Here is a 23,539-nt window from a genome sequence, read left to right on the forward strand (position 1 = left end):
CTTTTATATTTTATAAACTTTATTGTCCCTGTTCATGGGCTTCCTGGATGTTGATGAGGACCTTTACCATAGCAATTAAGCAGGACCCATCCACATTGCATGACTGTCCTCTGCTCTCATGGTCTCTACACCAGGTAAACAACACACACTTCAAAACTGAAGGAAAAACATAAAGAAATTGCACACTTGGGCTGAAGATGTTAATTTTTATATAGGCCAATACATTTATTTATACATTTTCAGTTGGGAATATATAGAACTCTTATGCCACTTTAACTGGCAATTAATTATTAGATTGAACCTTAAATTATTTTTTTTCATAAAAACATTGCTATACCAGCGAATTTGCTTGGCCGTATAAAACAGTTACTGTAAAATCATGCACATTTTTTGCTATAGTCCCCAGCTGGGATTGTGATTGTAGGTCACTGATGTTCTATAAGTGACACCAGATGTCCAGCACTAAATAAATGCAATCTATAGCACTGTATATACCAAATATATACCAAATGTATATACCAAATCTGAGATATTAGCTGTTTAAGAAACTAGCACTAGACGGTTTAATTTTGAAGCATAAAACAGATACAGGATGCGCTTTTATTGGCACTGCTTGGCGCTAAAGCTGTGTCTGCGCATGTGCAGCTCACACAACTGGCAAAGCACGCTGATGACGTAGTGCTGCAGCTGGTCCAGTGTGGTCCATGCAGCTCTAAGTGTGGACAAACGGTGGCGATAGAGAGTCAATCGCTGTCAGAAACTGTATTACACTCCGGGTAAGTGAATGGAAAATTACTTTTCAGAGTCTTAAAGGAACACTGTAATTTTTGGGGGGATATTCGCCTCCTGGCTGCTTGTGTCCATGAAGATGGTATTGCTTTGCTTATAGCTTAATAATCTTGTTTTTATTCAACTACTGACTACTTGATCATTTTCATCAGTGCCAAGGTTTGTTATTACTATTCCAATAGACCATAACCATTTACACAAATAGTAATTTGAACAGCTTGATTTATAAAATAATTTAAACATTTTAATTATTAGTCCTTTATTTATACAGGCTGGTTTTCTTTGACTTAATACATCATTTTCAAATTGAACTCGTGTTAAGCATAAAATACATTAACTCCATACACTAAAGGTTGCATAAGAATATAACATGACATAACATGAAAGTTAAAGGGATTCGAACAAACCCTGATCCCACATTACTACACTACACTCTGCATTTGTTTCCCTGCTGCATTTCACCATCCAAACTCACATGTCTTTCTTGTTGGTCCATACAGACATAATATATAAGAACTATCCCCCAAAGAAAAAATTAGTAGAACAAATTAGAGATGGTCCCTTTGAGTGATCCATCTTTAGCAGTGTTTCTCAAACTGTGCTACATGCATGGGTGGTACGTGAGCTGCTTTTATTGGTGGTGGTACAGACACCTCTTCATTATTTGCTTAATTTAAAGTCAGTCTTATGCACATTTTTCTCTTGTGCAGCAATAGTGTACTGTAACCCTATTTAGACCAATAGTTTATTTCTAGTTAGACTCAGGACTTAAAGTAGTTTTATTTTTTGACAGTAGACCTGCTTTTACATTTTTGTTTTGTCTGTTCCAGCTTCCAGTAACATACACACAGAAATCAGAATATGGTTTGTCGTATGTTTTGATCATGCTTTAAGTTGGGCTTATTTAGTGACTTTTTTTATACTGCAACAATTGAGTTGATGTGAGTGAGCGGGGTGGAATGGCAAAATAAAGAACGATTTTGATCTTTCTGCAGTTCTGTCAACACGCTGCCATCGTGTGGACATTTGGCGTATACATTTATAGCGTCAGTTTGGCTTGATTGGATGGATGCAGCGATTACATTTACCTATACAATGGTATCTCAAACTTCATCTTAATAATAACTGTTTTATGTCTATAATTGTATTAAAAATCAACATGAGAAGGTACACGTATTATAGCCATCCTTATTCCTTTTGGAGCTCTCAGAGCTAAAGGTAGCATGTTTGTAAATGTATAGCTTCAGTTTGGCTTGATTGAATGGATGGAGTAATCGCATTTAACCTGTACAATGATATCTCAAACTTCATCTCAATAATAATAGTTTTATGCCTATAATTGTTATTTTAAAAAATAAACATGAGAAGGCACACAGCGCATATTGTAGCCTTCCTTATTCCCTTTGGGGCGCTCAGAGCTAAAGGCCTATTGGTTTGTGTGACGTTGTTGAGCGGTTTTGCTTGGTCATTCTGGATTGGTCTTTATGGCAGTACCATCTCTTATATTCTTTGCGTTAAAAGGTCTGGGATGCATAGACAGTCTGTAACATCCAAACACTATAGACCCGAAAACCAAGCGTTTGAGCGAACAATGCGTCTTGAATTATGCGTCTTTATCTTTCGGTGTTTCCCTGCATCTCAAGTGCCGATAGAGCCACGTGACCACCTGTCAAATTGCTTACGGTACAGTAACACGAAACGCACGCCCACGCACGCGCTGGCGTTGTTAAAGGGGAAAGCCCTGTAATCAATGCCTCCACAGGATGGCAGTATGACTCTTGTGCGCGCAAGCATTTGCCCGTACACGTGAATTTGCAGGGGTGTTGACAGTCGCGCGGACCAAGACATCAACGTTCTGCTTCAAGGCGTCTTCCCCATCGCCCTGTAACCTCCGCACAGTCCACCACCCACTCCACACACCCCTCCTCCTCCCTTTAACGCATATCTGGAGCCAAGCATGCCACAACAGCCGCCTGGTATCTACCTCTCCTCTCTCAAAGTCCGCAGCGCGCAGGCAGGTTTCTCTGGTCCGAGAGTGCAGCGCGGAGCCTGTACCAAGTGATGCCACTTCCACTGCGGCCCCACCACTGCCTCCGCCGTCAACACACACCGCCTCTGCCGCTCCATCTGCCAGTCGCCTGCAGCTTTCGAGAGGACCCCACTGCATCCCACCTAACAGAAGCGTCCTGAGCCTGGGCAGCGAGCAAGCCAAGAGAAGACAGATACGCAGGGAAGAAGGATAGGAGGAGAGGCGAGGAGAGCCCCCCCTGGTTCCCCCCTCTGTGGTCAGGATGTCCGACTGCAACGCAAGTCCAGCAGACCGGGTGATCAAAAGTACGCATGCCAAAAAAGCAACCAAAACCAGCACATGTCTCATTTTCTTTTTGTTTGCATCCCTGTTTTGCACCAATGCACGTCTTTTCTGTTGCTCTTTCCCTACCTCTGCAGCACGTACAATTATGTATGGACATGTTCCCCTTCACTGTATATGGATTTCTAAACGACCCATACACGAGATGTAGCAATCTATAGCAATCGCCACCTCTGGGAATAGATTTATTCACAACATCTGGTTGTTGATTTTATGGATTCAAACGAGGCAGAGCTCAATTCCTCAATTTCTTGCGATGGGATAAGATCAGCTTGATACAATAATTGTTTATCTAAATTGCTTCCATAAGCTTAACATTTATTTTTAAAGAATGAAGAAGATCTGATTCTTTCAACAATTAAAAATAAGCTCAAATGGCGAAGCCATGCATGTGCATGTTATGGGGAGCGCAGTGAGGACGAGGAGGAGGAGGAGGAGGATGATGAAAGTGGTAGCCTGATACGCCATAATCAGGGTCTTCCCTCGCTCTTGTATTCTCTGCATGAAGCATTTCCCCATGTTATACCACGGGGAGGACGTCGCTACCTCCTCTATGCGCTTATATGTTGAGTCGAGGCGTTTTTTTCCCTCTGGTGCATGAACCCCCATTTACGCGCTGGTCTCCTAGCGGTGGCTTCGAGAATCGCCTAATACCTACGGGGGAGAGTGATAGCAACGAGCAGCAGGGAGAGAGGGAGAGAGGGACACTTTAGCATCTTGATCCAATGAAACACCCAGCACAGTGACGATGACAGCGAAAGGCAGACATAAAGGTAAATAATTCTCGTGCGTAATGGTGGAATGTGTTCATTTGTAACGCGTTTGTGGATGGTGCACGCAGCGGCGATGGTGAATAGGAGCGAGGTTGGAGAGGATGCTGACGGGGTAGACTTAAGGGCTTTACGCCTTGTTTCTTGCACTGTATCCCTGGATTTACGTCATATTGTGCTCGTATACTTCCAGTAACGGTGGCCTACATTGAAGATCTATTTTTAAGGCACGTTTCTGTGTATTGATTGGTGTAAAAACGCTACCCAGGGGTAACTTTGAGGCCGAGTGCGCACTGTGTATTCCCTCGCTGATATTTTGCGATTAATTCATGGCGTGGCATTTGCACACGAGCGGCTAACGTGACGCCGTGTGTCCAGGTCGGCGTGGTCTATGTTTTGCTCATAATTTAAGGCACGAATGTCAGAGAGTGAGAGCGAGTGGTCTTTCCGGCGCGTCCACGCACGAAAAGGTCTCCCTGGCTTCCCCCTCGTGAGCGAGACAAAATGGAGTTCAGTGTGATACATGCGCGCGCGTTTCACATGAACTGGTGCCAGTGCGTTTCTGGGGTTTGCTAAAATACATACGTAGGTTAAGGCAAAGGAATAACGAGATAACGAGAAAACAAGACGTGATGAGGAGCTGAGATTACCGAAAAAGCCATGAAGATGGATAGATAGGACATAAATTGGGAACAAACAAGAGCACCTTTAAACGAGAAATTTAGTGATTTTGATCATTTGGAATGCAAAAAATAAATAAATAAATACAAAATAAAATTAAAATATAAAAGTCAATGGTTGAAAATCCAAAGAAGCAGATTTCAAGGACGTCTTCAATACTAAGACCAAAAGCATATAGGAAAACCTGAAACAATCCCCCTTTAATGTTGTAGCAATAATGCGCTAAGTGTTAAGTTGTTGCTGTTAAGTGTGGCCCTTCTCATAGTTATCATTAGATTATTAGTAGTAAAGTCAAGAAGAGTGGGTAAGACTAATAAAGGACATCGCAACTGTCACTGAAGTGAGCAGCAGGCAATGACAGCTTCAATCTAATCAGTTACAGGCAACATAAGGCCTTGTTTGCAAAATCAATAGCCTAATCTTACTATTGACTCCTAAAAAGTGATACCATGATAGTAGGCTGTATGGAAAGATATCTGGACTGGCAAAACCAATTGAATAGCCCCATGAATGATCAAATCCTAATGTATTTGAATAGCACACTTTAAATTGTTACTTAATTTATTTGTAAAATCGATTTCACCTTGCATTTTAGTTACATAAAGTCTTACCATTAATTTGGACTTTGTCAATTAAAACTATTCTTTATTGCAATTTGTGAGCCTCTGTGATCAAATAATTTCTCTTGTGGATCAATAAGGTCTTAAGATTTGCGTCCTAGACTATTGTAAGCAAATAGTTGCTAAAAAAGAACCATGAATTTAAATGTATGTATTAATAATGCGTTGAAAAGTGCAGGTTTAAAGGTAAGGAAGCATGCAAAGGAGTAGGGGAAGGACAGAGGGAGCATATTAAGAGTGAGTGTTTCTGGCGTGGGCGGCTATAGGCAGAGAGGGGAGGCAGGGGAGAGAGAGAGAGAGAGAGAGGGAAGGGAGTGAGGGGAGGGAGAGAGGGAGGAAGAGAGGGGGATGCAGGAGGAAAGATAGAGAGAGGAGAGCGGGAGGAAAAGAGGAAGGGAGGAGGGAGAGAAAGAGAGAGAGAGCGGGGTGGGGGGTGCAAGAGGTTGTGGTTTGAAGAGCTCACTTTGTTTGGTGCTTTGGGTCAGACTTCTTGCACACAGAGGCAGCAGCAGTTACATGGACCACTGATTAGGCCTCCACCCACACTACAAAGTCCCTCCAATTAAACCAGTGGGGTAGGACTGGGCGATATGGGGATAAAAATCGAATCGTGATTTTTTCAAAGGCTGCAACAATTAATCGACTATTGGTGACTGAAAAAAAAATGATCTGTTGCAATTTTGATCATCATGTTATCTGGACTATATAGACTCTAATACAAAAACCTTTTCATGCACTTTATTTATAAATATTCTCTATCTAGAAGCATCAGTCACAATATTTCAACAATAATTTTGGTTTATAATGTAAAAAGCTTCACTATACAATAGAAATAATTGGTTGACTAGTCGACTAATCAAAAAATGCACTGTTGACTAGTCTAGTAGTTACAGCCCTGATCTCATCCCTGTGACAATTGCCTTTTTCAGTCATATCATCATATTATGATTCACTATTTTACTTGCAGATTGCAATCAACCTCAGCAGAAACTACTTGAGTGAATTAGATTCATAAACATCCTATCAGAATATTGCTTTGAACCTCAATTTACAATAGGATTATCAATAAATAAGATATACCTAGAAACTATGGGGAAGGAGGAGCTTGGGAGAGCTTGTGGATACTTGGACTATTCAATATAGTATCAAAACTAGATGAAGTATCAAAACTGAAAGAACAGGACAAAATTAAACCTTTCATGAACATTTTCTGAATGGTCTTTATCAGGAATAAGACCACTGATCATTTTTAAATAACCTGCTTGTATTTTAGAAATTATATTCTGTTGTCTTAAAAAACAAAATCAATATAGCTTATCAAGCTTTCAGGTATCAATACTGAGTTGAGAAATATAATACAATATGCACAGTATGCTCCCTGATTCTGGGTCTTTTTAGTAATTGAATTTCTTTTTTTAGTTATGCCAAATGACAAACTACTCTAAGTGATACAATTTGGCTCAGCGGGTTAAACCTTAAAACACGTAGGTCAGCAAAGTTAGTGCAAATCACAGTAGGATGTTGTCCACACCAATAGCCAACATATTGATTAATACACTAATTAATATACTGTGCACTGAGTGAGATTGTCCTACTGTGTCTGGGAGACAGTCCGTTAACTCTTTTTCAGTATATGACACGATCATTTGATTTTTACAACTCATAAACTAGTGACAGTCAATGACCAATACACACTGAGAGGAATCTGTAACTGCACACCCAGCTGCTCTATTACTGTACATTTACATATCATATTAAAACACAATATATAATGTGTATTTGTATATAAAATATAGTCAAAACGAGTGGTATGGGTCAAAATAAATACACACACTGTAAACAGTGAACAAACACACACATACTTCAAAATGTAAACAAACACACACTGGAAACTAAGAACACACTGTACATGATTGTACAGTGTGACACTCATTCTGCTCAGTGGTTAGAGGTTGGAGTCCCGCTCGGACCAATTTCTGTCCTTGTGTCCTTAGGCAAGACACTTCCAAGTGGTGTGTGCGTGATGATTGGTGGTGGGGGGCACAGATTGGCATTAGCTAATGCTAATAATTACACATAATACACATTTGACCCACAATTAAGTCAATAGCAGAATAAACCACGCTTACCGATCAGGAACAGCATCCAGTCCATCAAATCATAAGGTCCTCTGTTCCTGAGTCCATCATGAGATCTTCACTCGGTTCCACAAACCGCTCCGGATCCAAGATGCCTCTAGTTTAACTTGTACAAACATCCACAGTGTCCTCGTACGTCCTTTGTTTTGTCCGTTTCGTCATGTTTAAAACGCAAAACTGCTGCAAAACAGTGCGTAACAGTGCGCCCGAGGGCCGTCGGAACGTTAAGGGGTTAAACACTTAGCATCATTAGCGAGTTTTCACTCCACGTCGGCCACATCGGCTAAAACTCTGGGAGCGGGACACGAGGACGCCTGTCAATGACGTTGATAAGCTGCGGAAATACGTATGTGAATCACATAATTGTCTGGAGCAGCTCGTCCCCGGTCACACTCACTGACTCACATTGAAAAATAGCGCAGAATGAATTGCTGTGTGTTCCGGTTCCGGTTCGATTTTTTTGTGCGCAGCACAGATTTTCTGTGCGCTGAGACCGTGTCAACAGTGCGCAATTGTGCACGCGCGCAGTTTAGAGGGAACAGTGTTCTTGATACATGTTGTTATACTAGTATTTGTTATAAGGAAACGGATTGATACCCAAATGATGATAAAAACACTGTTTTTTCGATTGTATAATAGAAGCAAATTTTCAGCTCAAAATAATAATAATAATAATAATAATAATAATAATAATAATAATAATAATAATAATAATAATAATAATAATAATAATAATAATAATAATAATTTATCTGTAATCCCTCAGTCATAGATGGGTTCCATCGAAGAAAATTCACTTCTGTCACTGGACAAAAGTTCCATTTTGTCTGAACTAAATTTTCTTTTGTTTTACACATTCTGTTCAAGACCATTCTAACACCATTCAGTGAAAGTCCAGTTTTGTCTGTTTCAGTTTGTCAGTATTGATACTTATTCAAATTAGTATCTCAAGACAACAGCATTGATTAGCATTGAAAAGATTTTGTTCCATATGTGAACCAATCTACGACACGTTTTAACATTTTGAGCATCAGTTGTCTCTTTCATTATTTGTTGTAAAAACAGTATGTCTGCATTTTGAATTTAGAATATACTGAAAAGTCTGGAGCTGTACTCGGTATTCAGTTGATGTAGTTAACCAATTTTTTATTATTCAAGATTATAAGGATGTATATGCAGGACAACAGAAAAGAGAATGCTTGGAGTGAGTTATCTGGAGTTCTGAGAACGACTGGACAAATGCTGTATAGTAGTAATAATCATTTTGTGATCTTTTTCCAGTGCCATGTTCCCTCTTTTTTGTAAATTATTCAATGGACTCAAACAAGAATGTCTTTAATCAAATACAGCCCTTGATAGGTCTTGTGAATCCATGACATATTTATAAGTTGAAGTGTGCGTTCTCTTTTTAGCCAATCGTCGTGTTATCATTGGACAGTGGAATAAACCCACCTCTGCTTTGATTTCTCATGCACTGTTTAAGCAGCCCTTTGTTAGTTCTACTTACTCTATATTTGTGTTGAATGCAGCTGTGCCACCTCTACTGCCTGACCTCACCAACCAATGTACCAACGTGTGCAAGCCGTTCATCACATATAAAACACACAAGAATACACAGCGCTATGCTACAGACAGGCTGAACACACAATATATAAAATACTAATGACCGTCATGTGCTAGTTGTCAATGTGTCAATTTTAGCTCTGGTTTAATTCTAGTTTAGTCAACACAAAGTATGAGGAAAATAGTTGGTCTGCACGACTAATCTGCTGCAAAAAGTTTGTTTATTCTGCTCACCATGGTAACGTTTCTTCCTTGTCTGGTGAAGGGCTGCGATTAGTCACTGACTGATCTACCCCGAACAGTAGTGGAAGAAGTACATCATTTTGTTACTTAAGTAAAAGTACAGATACTCGAGCAAAATACTCAAATACAAAAAGAAAAATCTGCTTTATTAAAGTACACTATCTATCTATCTATCTATCTATCTATCTATCTATCTATCTATCTATCTATCTATCTATCTATCTATCTATCTATCTATCTATCTATCTATCTATCTATCTATCTACATGTTTAAAAATATACTTAAAGAGTAATAATAAAAGTCCTTTGCAAAGAGTTAGAGCTCTAATAAAGTTTCAAATGCAGATTTTGATTAGTACTGAATTTTGTTCAAATTAAATTGCATCAATCGTTTTTTTCCTGGCATTTTTTTTCAGCCTTTTCAGCAGGTCTCAGACAATAATAGGAATAACTTTTCAGTCCTGATCAAAGATGTAGTGGGGTAGAAAGTACAGATATCTGCTCTCAAATGTAGTGAAGTAAAAGTAAAAAAGTATTACTTAAGTAAGATACAGTGTAGATACCTAAAAGTATTTACTTAAGCACAGCACTTTACTACTTTTACTTAGTTACATTCCACTACTCACTCCGAGTAAGCAGAAAAATAATTAATATTGTTTAAGAAATATACTGTACTGTTCATTGAAGAGGTGGGAGTATATATAAATATTTGGGTAATTTGACAGTCTGTTCACATATGATACTTAATAACTAATGATAATAACTAATTACTTTAAAGCCCGTTTTTGTTGCATTGACATTATATCGTTTTGTTTGCAATTTTGTTAATTTCATCTATACCCCTAGAGTTCCTTGTCTTATATGTTGTACCATATTGTTGCATGTTACCACTTAGAGCCTCAGATCTATTGCACTATTCTTTGCATGAATCCATGCCACTGTTGTCACCTCTGGCTACACTCGAGGCTGTGAGCATCCCCTCCCTCTCCTCCCTCCCCATCTCTCTTTTTTGATATATCTCCCTCTCTTCCCTCTCTCTCCTCCCCTGCTCACCCCTCCCCTGGGTCAGTGGAATGCCATGCACTCGCCACCGTATTCTCATGAGTTTTGTTTTTGTTTTTTGATTTGAAGCTCGGAGGATTTAGGGCTCCACCTTGACGGGTCTTTCTCCATACCCCGGGGGGAGTATGGCAGGACACCTGGGTATTTTTAGAAAAGAGAAACAGATAGGAAGGGAAGGAGGGAGGGAGAACCACAAAGCGATGGGAGCACAGGAGAGAGAGGGAGAGACACATTAAATGGAGAGGTAGAGAGGTAGAGGAAGAGAGATATAGGAAAAGAGAGTGAGGGAGAGAATGAGCAGGAGAGTGAGAAGAGAGAGACACATGAGAGAGAGGGATGTGGGGTAGTCACAGGAAAGAGCGGAGAGAGACAAAAAGTGAGAGAAAGAAGTGACAGAAGAGAGGGAGAGAAACAGTGAGGGATGAAGTAAGGGAGAGGGGGGAGGAGGAAGAGAGAAGAGAGAGAAAGGATTAGAGAGAGGAGTGACAGAAGACAAGGAGAGAAAGAAGGAGAGAGAGGTTTGAAGTAGGGGAGAGAGAGGAGGGATAGTGATGGGAAAGAGAAGGAAGAGCAAAAAAGGAGTAGATTGGGAGAGTGAGAGCGATGGAGAGAAAAAAAAGGAGAGAGGAAGAGGTTTGAAGCGGGGGCAATGGGAAAAGGGAAGGAAGACGAAAAGAGGAGTGGACTGGGAGAGTGAGAGCGATGGAGAGAAAGAAAGCGAGAGAGAGTGAGAGCGATGGAGAGAAAGAAAGTGAGAGAGAGTGAGAGCGATGGAGAGAAAGAAAGCGAGAGAGAGGAAGAGGTTTGAAGGGGGGAGAAGCGGGGGAGAGAGAGGGAGGAGAGAGACAGGGAGTGATGGGAAAGAGTAGGAAGACCAAAAGAGGAGTAGATTGGGAGAGTGAGAGCAAAAGAGAGAAAGAAAGAGGGAGAGAGAGGAAAAGGATTGAAGCGGGGGAGAGAGAGGGGCAGACATAGAAAGGGAGCAATGGGAAAGAGATGAAGACTAAAAGAGGAGTAGATTGGGAGAGTGAGAGCAAAAGAGAGAAAGAAAGAGGGAGAGAGAGGAAAAGATTTGACGCAGGGGAGAGAGAGAGTGGGGAGAGATAGAAAGGAAGTGATGGAAAGAGAAGGACGACCAAAAGAGGAGTAGCTCGGGAGAGCAAAAGAGAGAAAGAAAGAGGGAAAGAGAGGAAGAGGTTTGAAGGGGGGAGAGAGAGGGAGGAGAAATAGAAAGGGAGCGATGGAAAGAGAAGGAAGACCAAAAGAGGAGTAGATTGATTGGGAGAGTGAGAGCGAAAGAGAGAGAAAAAGAGGGAGAGAGAGGAAGAGGTTTGAAGCGGGGGGAGAGAGAGGGAGCGAGGAGGGGTGTAGTGGGATTGTCTAACCAGGCCATGCTGCCGGGGATAGGCCAGTCCTTTCTGTTTGTACACAGATGGTGCTTCTTGTGCATTAATGGAGAGAGTTCAAACACAACTTTACTGGTTGTTTGTGATGCCCCCCTTCACTATGAGACTGAATGATATAAACGATATGATGTAACTGAGTCAAAATTTGGTTGGTCACAAATAGTAGTTATTTGAGACTTGTCCTTTGCAGACAACTTTAAATCATGTCATCATGGAGTTGTGTATTAAAGGAACAAAGGAACACTATGTCACTTTTTTGGTTGAGGGCCCATCACCTGTTTGTCTTCATGGGGATGTTATTGCTATTGTTATTGCCTGGAATGTTGCACAGTACTACCTAGCATTTATTTAATTACCATTGTTTTTATTGCTTTAAAGGTGCTGTACCTGATTTTATTATTCACTGTGATGAGTTTATAAGCATTTTTCAAAAACTTTCAGATCAGAGTTTTGCTGTCTCGATAATGCTAACAACAAACAGTATTCTAACGCACACTTCCTGATTATTATATAAACTGCTTTATATTTGAATGCAGACAGTACACAGCAGACTTATTTTGACCTCAAGAGATGCTTATACAATATATCTGCACAGGGGCAATGAGTGGGGTTGCCTCTTGCAGATCTAACTTTGCCTTGTAGCATCATCTTCCTATCTCAATGCCAAACTGTAGAACATTTCAGACAAGTAACAACATCTGTACTGGGACAAACAACATTAGACCCTCCACCAGGAAAAAGTGGCATAGTGTCTTTTAAAAACCTGCTATTAATGATCATTTAAAATGCGCACAGTGAACTGACTCTACATTTTATAAAATCACTGCAAATCTTATTATTTTCTAGTTCTTTTTCTGCATAAATATTAGTTTTTGCTTTTACTCCCACGCAGGTGCAGTCTTGTGTTGAGTGCACTTTGGGTCAGACACATAGAGATACGTAATAGTTTTGAGAGCTTTTGCCAAGCTCCTTGTTTAGTCGACTAACCGATCGACAGGACATGGATAACCTGTTGTGTCTGACTTGGGTCAAAGATGGAGACGTGTGAAAAGTCACCTTCTTGCTCTAGTTCTTTTATTAATTCATAAAGACACTGAAGGAATCTACGAGTGATGACATGACACATGACACATTTTTACAGAAACTAGAACATCATGAATGTTGGGCTGAACTCCTGGTTTAGAGTAGACATAGTAGTAACTGAAGAAGGCTCACACACCTGAAGACTGGCTATTCAGACACAGGGCTCATTGTGTGAAGTGCACACAGAAAGACCAGGAACCAAACCCACAACCTTCTACGTATGGGAGAAGGGCGCCAAAGTGTAACACGTTTTCACACTTAAAGTCTTAAATCGCCTGGTCTGATTTTGTATACTAAATCATAGCAAACAAATGATGTACCACAGTATTGCATTAAACTTGTCTATCTTGCATATCTGTTCAATCACATTGTTTTTAAATACTTTGACGATATATACTTTTTCTTCTGTGAGTGGGACTGCTTTGGCCACAGACCTGACATGTAACAACCTGGTGGCTTTACTTGTTTATGTCCATGGAGCGAGATAAATTGCACAAAAGTCCTGTCAAAACAGTAACATCTCCATGGAGACAAGCAGGTGGTCCTCTGTCAGAAATGTTGCATAGTGCACCTTGAATAGAGCTAAGAGCCTTCACTTCTTCCTCCTCTATCTATTTTCTGATTCATATGATCTTGCCAATACCTTCCAAGCTACTGTCTGAATTGCCCATATTCTTTATCAAATGACACAAACTTTAACACAATCCCCTCATCTTTAATCACTCGGTCTGCTTCATCTATTCCACACAAAACCACATCATATTTCAGAGTGAAGTGTGTCCAGTTCATTTGACATTCTGAAAGCCTTTAAACATGTTAGCATGTCTGAAGCAGGACAGATGGGTCCCTGAACTGAGGCTGTCACTGTCAAATGTGCCTGTTCTTTTCACCTCCTCTGAGCTGTGGCCTCCATGTGTTATTCAAACTGATGAAATACCCTGCAATTAACTTCGCCCATTAACCAGGACATGCACAATGACATTACTCTCTGCTCCACTTGGGCTATTAGGGCCAGCCCAAACAGTTTTAGCAGATTTGGTGGAAAGCTTGTGTCATCAATTTGTCACTATCTGTGCTTTGTGTGTGCGGGAAGGAGGGATGTTTTTTGGCAAAGCTTCAGTGTTGAAAAACAGTCATCTGGAATTGGTTTAAATTTCTTGGATTTAATTCTCAGTAAATAACTAGTAATTGTTTATATTTATGGCTACACCCCTCCTTGAAAATATCATATAACCCAATCTTAGACAAAGGTTTAGGAAATTGAAGAAAACTAGATAATGATGCTTGATGGGAAAAGGCGTACTGTGTCCTTGAATATTCTACTGTCTGGCATTAAACATGTTTTGTATTTATTTAATTCTGTGTGTATTTATTGCTCAAGAAAAACTTGCAGTTTTACTGTGAGTGGGTTCACCTCTCCACAGATCTGACTTATATATATTAATATATTTATAATATAGTATATAGTTAATATAGTTATGGAGACAAACAGATGGTGTATAAGTTAAGCAGTGCAACATTGAATATAATTTAAATCAGTAACCCAGTAAAGTAAACCAGGAAATTAGGGATGCACTGTGCAACCTTTCTGGTAGGGGGTCCAACATGAGCTTGTTTCCAAGGAGATATTATTGCTTTGCCTGAAAGGTGTCACAGTATAGCATTAAACTAATCTATGTTGCATGTGTTCAATTACAGGTGCTAGTGCTCAAAAATATTGAAAAATGAGTGAGCTTACCTCTCCACAGATCTGACCTGTAACTTGGCCTGGTGGCACGGCTGGCTTGCCTCCATGGAAATAGATAAGTTTAATGCCATACTGTTGGACAAAGATAACTATAGTGTGATCATCTCAGTACAGATCAACCACACTGCCTATAAGGCTGACTCCAGACTGTCATAATAATCCCTACACTAAATGACACTTGCATCTTTGTGATCTAACTGTGTGCGTGTTTGAGCCAAATCATTGAAAAGGTCACTGCTTGATTAGTCTCATTTTATACCCTATTTTTACAGCTCTGCAACATCATCTTTCACTACACTGTCAGAAAGTCAAAGTCTGAAGTCTTGGCATCGCCCCAACAGTATTAAAATACAACAGCATGGCAGTTTTTAAAAAATACCCACAATCCCCTGATTCAACATCTCAGCAAACTTTGGGTCCCTCTGAGGCTACCATACTCTGCTGACTAGTTCTGATTTTTCTTTTTAAAATTTTGGCTTGGTTTGACTGTTATGCCAAAACTGTGTGAAAGCTATTGAAAATGAGATAAAAATTTATCTTTTTCTGAATAATCTATACCGGAACTAGTTCTAGACCACATGGTAATAGTGAAGAAACTACTAGGAAATAATGAGGCAATAGAATTTTCAGTATTATATTGTAGTACTTTCTTTTATATTAACATTTAGCCTTATATCTGTGTGATCCCTATTTCTAGTTCTAGACTAGTTCTATTTCCTAGTTCTAGACCACATGGTAATAGTGAAGAAACTACTAGGAAATAATGAGGCAATAGAATTTTCAGTATTATATTGTAGTACTTTCTTTTATATTAACATTTAGCCTTATATCTGTGTGATCCCTCAGTTGTCCAGATAGATTCCATAGTGGTCCATGGGCGTATACTAGCCTGTGTGGTCTCAAGATCATTCTAAAGCCATTCAGGAAAGGTTCAGTTCTATCCTGTGAATGTGACCTTGTAGCATCGATACTTGTTGAAATGTGTATCTAGTTTTGATACTAGCTTTAGTATTGATAAGTATCTGATTTACCAAAATGCCTTTTCAGCTACTCATTCATTTTATGCCCATATACCCCCATATTACCACTGCACATGTTAAAACCATATATACCCATAACATTGTCCTGAAGTTGTATGAAGTATAGAGTGTCTTCTTTATAATGCAATGCAGTGAATAGATTATTATTGTGCACTGAAACTTCAGCTGTGGGGAGATAATCTCCCTCCCTCTCTCAGCTGTCAGCGCCTTCTCGTCCTCTCTGCTTTGTAACTGTAAATTCAGGGAAAGTTTGGGAAAAGTTGAAGTCTTCGGTAAATAATTGACAGCATCTCCAATATCTGCTTCTGCGCTAAAAGGAAAAAGTAGATTCTCATTCTTGTATTTTAGAAAAAGTTATGGCCACACAAAACAGATCAATAGGTTGCGTTCAGTTGACAACACAAGATTCTGCGAGCCGTATAATTTAAAGTTGAGTTGGAGGACAGGTAAAATTTGCTGTTTAACTGTCAGATTGCAGATTTGCTGGTTTATGTTTAATATTCCTGTACTTACTGGGCCCAACCACATGAACTAAACTATAGGGATTGAAAAATGTTGTGATGTTGTGTTACTTTTCCTCTGCATTTGACCCATCTATCAGTGTAGTGAAATGGAATGTTCTATTGTTCAGTAGCCCCAAGAACTCACTGTATTACAACAAAAAATTGCATTATCACAATATAAATTTGACTTGCCCACATCTGTATTAAATACTATTGGTCTATAGAATGTTGTGATGTCATCTGAAACGCAGCAATAAGTCAATCAAGATGAAGAATACAGGAATATGTAATATATGTAATGGTCAATTTTAGGTGTGAAGTCCAAGGGTTCTCTGGCAGTACACTCTCTGTTCTATTCCCCATCTGCCACTACTGTCCTCACAAGATTCTGTGATACCTGCCCTACTTTACACCTTCTCTTCTCTTTCCTCTCATGTTCTATGTCACTCACCCTCTCTTCTTCATTCTCTCTTCAATTTTTTCACCTCTCTATTTCTATTCATTGGTTTCAGAATGTTGAAAATTTAGGGCAGTTTCTATGGTGATTAACAATTTAAAACCAAATATATCTGTTGAATTTCTCTCTCCTTTCAGTCTCTCTTCTTCTTTTTCTCTCAAATCTCTCCACCTCTCTACCGCTATCTTTATATCCGTGGGTTTTTGAATGGTTTCAGATGATGAAAAATTAGGACAACAGTGATTAACAATTTAAAACCAAATATATCTGTGGAATGAGAAAAAATCCTTAAAATGTTCTATATATAACAGGGAGCATAAACTCATGAGTACCTTTCTTTCCCTCTCATGGTTGTTGACTGGTTGGTGGTTTGAATCCTTCTTCTTTTGGCTGAGAGATCAGATTAGAGAATACTGTTGCTGTGTCCTTGGGCAAGTCGCTTAACCCCCTTTCCCCCAATGTCACGTACACTGGTGTATGACTGTGAGTGAAAGAGTGATTGGTTCCTTGATGTAAAGAGCTTTGAGTGTTCATTCTGAATAGGAAAGCACTATAAAAAATAAAAAAAAAGATTTGCTCTATCTACAAGAAATAAAGACTGCAATGTTTTAATACATTTACTGACCAACATCTGTGAACAGGCAGCACGGTGGCTGAGTGGCAACACTCATGCCTCACAGCAAGAGGGTTTGATTCGATCCCCGGGTCGCCCAGGCCTTTCTGTGTGGAGTTTTGCATGTTTCTCCCCGTGTCTGGATGGGTTTCCTCCGGGTACTCCGGTTTCCCCCATCAACCAAAACATGAACGCCCTTCGAGACAACTGTTGTTGTGATTTTGGGCGTTACAAAAATAAATGAATTGAATTGAACATCTATGTTGCACGTAGCTTGTAATTGTCTTCATGGACTTCAGCTGCATTTATAGGTGCCATTTTGTAGACTTTTCACAATTCAAATGATAAAATAGTTACTTTGGTATTGTTAATTGCTATGACAACAGTGCTAATTGTGTTATCATGCTTTTACCCATCTATCTGTTGGTCTGTCTATCAATCTATCCATCTATCTATTAATTATCCCACCACACTATATTTTGGTGTTGACTCCATACTCAATAATGATTGCGATACCACAATGATAATTAAAAACACTCAATAGACAATAGAATTTGATTTTCAACACAAAATCTTAGTACCGTATTTTCTGCACTATAAGGCGCACCTAAAAGCCTTTAATTTTCTCAAAAACCCACAGTGCGCCTTATAATCCGATGCGCCTTATATATGGATCAATATTGGTCAAGTATGACACCCGTAGTCAGGAGGCGTCTCCGAAGTAATAGTGGTAATAACCCTTTAAGGACTGAGCACACTATGGGCCAGTACAGCTCACCTAGACCTACACTTTCATTCTTTTTTAGCCATAAAAATCATGTTAAACGAAGTATCAGAATTAACTACTTCTATTTTACACATTCATCCATATTTTTTCTTTTACACATCGAATAAATGACTGGGAAAATCCCCACAGCCCCGCGCTCTCATTCGTCACCTTCGAGGGACAACAGAGGCAGATTACCGTAATGATGGTAAAATATTTAGATAGCCCCGTGTCTCCGCTTTGAGACGCCGTTTGAATTTACGTGAGAGCACAACTGGGCGCGGAGTTACGCTGCTGGAAAGTCCGCAACCGCGAGTCTAACGGCGACGATAGGATCCGACGCTATATAACGGGGAGACGGAGAGACAGCGCCGGGCGACATACGCCACAATCTGCCAATGGATGGCGGATGCCTGGGCTGATATATCAGTCTCAACTGTGGTCCGAGTTTCACGAAGGCAGGAATTGTCACTGAACTGTTAAACAGCAGTGACACGGATAATGGCGATTTAGACGAGACGGAATCGAGCACTTTGAATGAGCTCGGCCAACTGTTCAACTCAGACACTGAAGAGGAAGAACTCGACTGATTCGTGAATGAGGAATGAACTAAAAAAGTGAGCTTTACGTGTTTCTTTCACGTGTTTACAACTAAACAAGGCTGGGAGATATTGTGAATATGGACATTAACGTTTGAACAACGTTGAGTTATTGTTATTGCGTTGCACTATTTCGAGAGTCACTATACTTGTTTTGTGAGTGAACAAAGTTTTCAGAACGTTTTTTTTTATTCTATTAATAAAGTTTGACTGACTTATCTGACTGTTTTGTTGACATTCCATTTAGCGCAGCTCCATCTGGTGGATGCATAACACAACCCCAGCTACTACAGTAGTTTATATTCCGTGCGCCTTATACTGCGGTGCGCCCTATATATGAAATAAAAAAATAAAAAAAGGCCATTCATAGAAGGTGCGCCTTATATTCCGATGCGCCTTATAGTGCGGAAAATACGGTACTTTCTTTTATATTATCATGTGGGCTTATATCTGTGTAATCCCTCAGTCGTCCAGGGAGGTTCCACAGTGCTCCATGGGCATATACTAGTCTGGTGGTCATTCTAAAGCTTTTCAGGAAAGGTTCTTTTCTGTGAATGTGACTTTTTTAGTATCGATACCTGTTCAAGTGAGTATCTAGTTTTAGTACTGATTAGTATCTGATTTTTGATACTTTTGACATCCCTACAACCTACCACAAATGTTCACACCCTGCTGTGGCTCTCCTGTGAACTCTCGCATTCAGTATATGCACATCACTATATTGACTGGTTTGTTAGAGCTCAAATGAGTAGTTAAAGTGAACTCAATAGCTTTAGCCCTGTTACATTATGTTCCATGTCAAAGCTGTGATCAACAATTAGCAATCACCAAACACGCTAACAAAATTTAGGTCAGTTATGAAGTCCTGTACCTAATTTTGCTCCTTTTTCTCATTCAAAAGACATATAAATTTTGTTCTAAACTGTTAATCTCTATGGCAACGGCCTTAATTTTTAATCATTCTGAAACCCATGGATAGCTGATACTTCACTATAGGAGTTCAGCTGATAAAGCAGTGACTGAAAATAATAATAATAATTTTCTTTTCTGTAAAACTCAAATAACTTAGAAAATAGATGCGATTGTTTTTGTGAAAATGTCATTGCTATGCCTGGAATGTTCCACATTAATGCATTTATCACTTATCTGTCTCCATGGAAGCAAGACATTGGACGCACCAGGCCAACGTACAAGCCAAAATGAGAGGACCAGGCTCACAGCATGAATGCATATTTTTAAGGTATTTTTGAAAAATAGAAAATGTCTAAAATTGAATAAATGCAACATATAATTCCATACTGTGTAAGCATGTGGCAGACTCCACACCAGAAAAGTTACATAGTGCGCCTTTAAATATAAACTCAAAAATTTTGTTCTGAAAGCAGCTGTGGAACATAACAAAGTAATAATAGTAAAGTACTGTACTTAAGTATACATTTTATGTATCTGTACTTACATTTTAAAGTGGATACTTTTTTACTTTTACTTCACTACATTTTTGAATCGGCTGAAAAATATACAGATAAAAACAGCCAGGAAAAAACTATCAATTGAATTGTTTCTTTTGAACAAAATTCAGCACAGATATATATCAAAATCACTAGATTTGCAAAATCTGGGCAAAATACTTTTACTTTTTATTCTTTTTAAGTGGGTATTTTAATACTTTTACTTAAGTAGTTTTTTTATGTGATACTTTTACTTGAGTATTTCTTGCTCCGGTATGTGAATTTTTACTTAAGTAACAAAATGGAGTACTTCCTCCACCCCTGTCAGAGACAACCACAACCAGGAAACTGATTCAGCTGATTGGCCTAACCAACATTCTGGTACCTAATAGTTGTATGAGTACTAGGGTTGTCGAAAGTACCAAAAATCTGATACTAATCAATACTCAAACTAGTATTGGAACTAGAACTTGATACTAAAAAAGTAATATTCACAGGACAGAAATAGCAAAGAATTTTCCTGAATTGCAAAAAATGATCTTGAGCTGTATCAGAACAAGACCACTTAGACTAGTATACGCCAAAGGACCACTATGGAACCTACGTGGACGACTGAGGGATTACACAGCTATAAGACCACAAGGTGATATAAAAGAAAATACTACAATTTAATGCTGAAAATGACATCCTATTGTCTAAATAAAAAGTGTTTTTTATTATCATCGTGGTATCGGAGTTTTGAGTATCGAGTCTGTTCCTGAGTATCAAAATCGCCTTTGAAATGTTAGTACCGTGACAACACTAAATGTTACACAATAAACTTGTCTGTCATTCAGTGGCCCTATACAGTCTTTTACATAATCAAAATGTCATATTAAAACATTCTGCATCACTTAACATTGGAGTGCAGATCTGAAATAGTATAGAGGGAATATATAGTGGCAGACATGGGACCACGGAAGTGTGCAGAGACAGAGAAGCTGGAGAGACCAAGCCCAGTTTTAGACCAGGATCTGGGCCATTATGTGTGTTAGTCCTGGTGGGGCTGAGCAGCTCCTGCCCATGTCCTCCCGAACAATACGCTTTGTGAGCACGCAGCACCTCTCATGCGTGCTAATGCTATTGTAACGCTGGGCAGGATGGGCGCATGCTCCTCTCTGCATGGAGTTTACAGTGGGGAGGGGGTTTAAGGGTAATATAGTCATAAAAATTGGTAGCTGAGGCTGGTAATATTTTAGCACTAAAACAAATTTTGTCATCAAGTACCACCTCAGAAGTTGTTTGCCTTTCATGGATAAAGTTTAAATCGTTTAGTTTGGACCTGGTTCTGACCTGTATTAAATCAGATTTAGTTCTGGGCCTGGTTTATCCATCATTAAGTACAGGTTTAGACCTAATTTAGTATATTACAAAAGTTCTCACAGGTGTATACTGTTGTTGTGTCCTTGGGCAAGACACCTCACCCCCAGTGTCTTTGAGCATTGCATGGATGTGTGTAAATGACTGTTTTGAGTGCCCACTGGAGAAGAAAACTGAACCATTCATTTACTATTTAAAAAGTCAAAGTTAGATAGATTTTTTAATTAAGTTCTAATTTAGTAAAATGCAAAGACTACTGTTATTTAGGCAATTCTGTTATCTGCAATAGCATGTATAATATGGATAATACTTGCTAACCATGTAGATCTACACAAACGTAATTCAATCTTTTATCAAATGTCATTATTCACCATGATGACTTTATAAGCAGGTTTCACAACTCTCAGAGACCAGAGCACGGTTTTACAGTTGTGCTAGCAACAACTAGCATGCTAACACGCCCCTCCTGATAATCAGGCAATAAACCGCTTTATAATTTGATGCAAACAGCATGCAGCAGACTTATTTTGACCTCAAGAGGTGCTTATACACAATATATGTATGCAAATACATGGGAAAAATTGAGTACAGGGCCTTTAATCAATCTGCGGACCTCCTCTGTGTACAGTTGTGTGTGTGTGTGTGTGTGTGTGCTCCTCACGTGCTCTTTCTCTCTCTCTCTCTCTTCCTCCACAGCAGCACAGCTCCAGGCGTTCATTATGTAACAAGAACATTAGAAACAACCACAGCTCTGCAGCCAACTATTATAACTGCATCTATACAAGGCAGAAGCACAGTGAAAGAACAGGGTATGGATGTGTGAGGAGAGAGGAAGATAGAGAGAAAGCAAGAGGGGAGGGAGGAGAGGAGATAGAGAGAGACAGAAAGAGAAAAAAGAGTGTGAGGGGAGAGAGAGGAGAAGAGACGTAGAGAGAGAGGAGAGTGAGAAGGGTGAAAGAGAAGTGGGAAAGGAGAGAAAGTAAGGAGAGAGAGGAGAAATAGAAAGGTGGAGAGAGAGGAGAGAAGGTAGAGAGGGGTAGACAGGAAAGAGAGAGAAGAGAGGATGATAGAGGTGGGAGAGAGAAGAGGAAAAGGAGAGAAGGGGAGAGGGAGCAATTGGTAAAACGTGGGACTTTAAAGAGAAAGATGCAGATGTGAGGAGAGAGGAAGGGAGTGAGAGAGAGAGAAAGACTGCAATAAGAACAGAGAGGGAAAATGAGAGATAGGAAAAGGAGAGAATAGGAGAGAGAAAGTATAGGCGAAAGGAGAGTGTGAGAAATGAGAGAGGACAGAGGGAGGGTGTGGGGAAAGGAAGATAGAAAAGGGAGTGGGTAAAAGAGAGGGAGAGAGAAAGGGATAGACAAAGACTCAGAATAAGATAGATAGAGGAGAGGAAAGAGAGAGGGAGCGATTGAGAGGGAGCGAGGAGAAAGATTGGAGAGAGAGATGGAGAGACAGAGAGAAGAGAGAGAGAGGAGAGCGAGTGGGCGTGCTGGGAGACTGTGATCGATCAGTCTGTAGCAGTCATAGACACAGTGGAAGAATAATGGACCGAGAGCTAATAGGAGCTAATGCTAAGTGGAAGTTGGCTCCAGAAAGTGCGGCTACAGCTAAAAAAAAGAAAAGAAAAAAAACTTTTACTTCAACAAACTGTAGGGGAATGATTATGTCATTATAAAGATTCATACATGAGAAATAGAATAAATGCCCATTGGTGTACATGATCCTACTGTGTCGCACCTAACAGTTTTAATAGTCTTGTAGTGTAACTAGGATGGATGCTGGTAAAATGACTATCGGTAATTCTAGAGTGTAGTTGGATAGTTAGATAAAAGTGGGAAATGTGTCTTTTTTCTTTCTGAATATTTATTATAAAAATTCCCAGATATTCTTGCATGTATTGAATTTATGACATTTCATTCCTATACTGCAGTTGTAGCCTTGTATATTTATAGTGAAAATGTCTCGTGGGAAAGGAACTTTCATAAGGCAAGTCATAAAAGTAAAATTGACAACTCAGTGTGTTTATTTCAGTGTATATTTAGAAGCAACACTGTACAGATAGTATGTTCATAGATGCACTTCACCATTAGCAAATTGTATTTGTAATTTGTGGGTTCACATTGTTGGTATCTGAAATTCTTAGCACAGGCGACCATTTTTGCTATTCCAGACAGGTTTTCCACGGTTTGATATCTCCAGCGTCCCCTGATCAGTGACAACCAAACACAGGTCCTGGAAGTCTGAATGTTGAATGTCAGTCTTGCTGGCCCACAAAGGA

At 39.6% G+C, this 23,539-nt stretch overlaps 2 protein-coding genes across 4 annotated transcripts in view; one reads left to right on the forward strand and one right to left on the reverse strand.

Annotated features, from left to right (window-relative positions):
- The window catches only part of psd2 (pleckstrin and Sec7 domain containing 2), a 288,837-nt gene that overhangs the window by 166,349 nt on the left and 98,949 nt on the right, over window positions 1-23,539 (reverse strand). The gene's annotated exons all lie outside the window — the stretch shown is intronic.
- Window positions 2,655-23,539, forward strand: part of ppp3cb (protein phosphatase 3, catalytic subunit, beta isozyme) — a 63,491-nt gene continuing 42,606 nt past the window's right edge. For 2 of the 3 annotated variants that reach the window (XM_055225094.1, XM_055225096.1), the window contains exon 1: window positions 2,655-3,123. In XM_055225094.1, the coding sequence (XP_055081069.1) occupies window positions 3,081-3,123 (43 nt within the window). In that variant the 5' untranslated portion in view covers window positions 2,655-3,080. Of the gene's footprint in view, window positions 3,124-3,664; window positions 3,934-23,539 lie in introns of those variants that run through there. The other variant, XM_055225095.1, reaches the window with a different exon arrangement.

This window comes from Periophthalmus magnuspinnatus, chromosome 10 (genome assembly GCF_009829125.3).
Source record: "Periophthalmus magnuspinnatus isolate fPerMag1 chromosome 10, fPerMag1.2.pri, whole genome shotgun sequence".
In the NCBI taxonomy this organism is placed as follows: domain Eukaryota; kingdom Metazoa; phylum Chordata; class Actinopteri; order Gobiiformes; family Gobiidae; genus Periophthalmus; species Periophthalmus magnuspinnatus.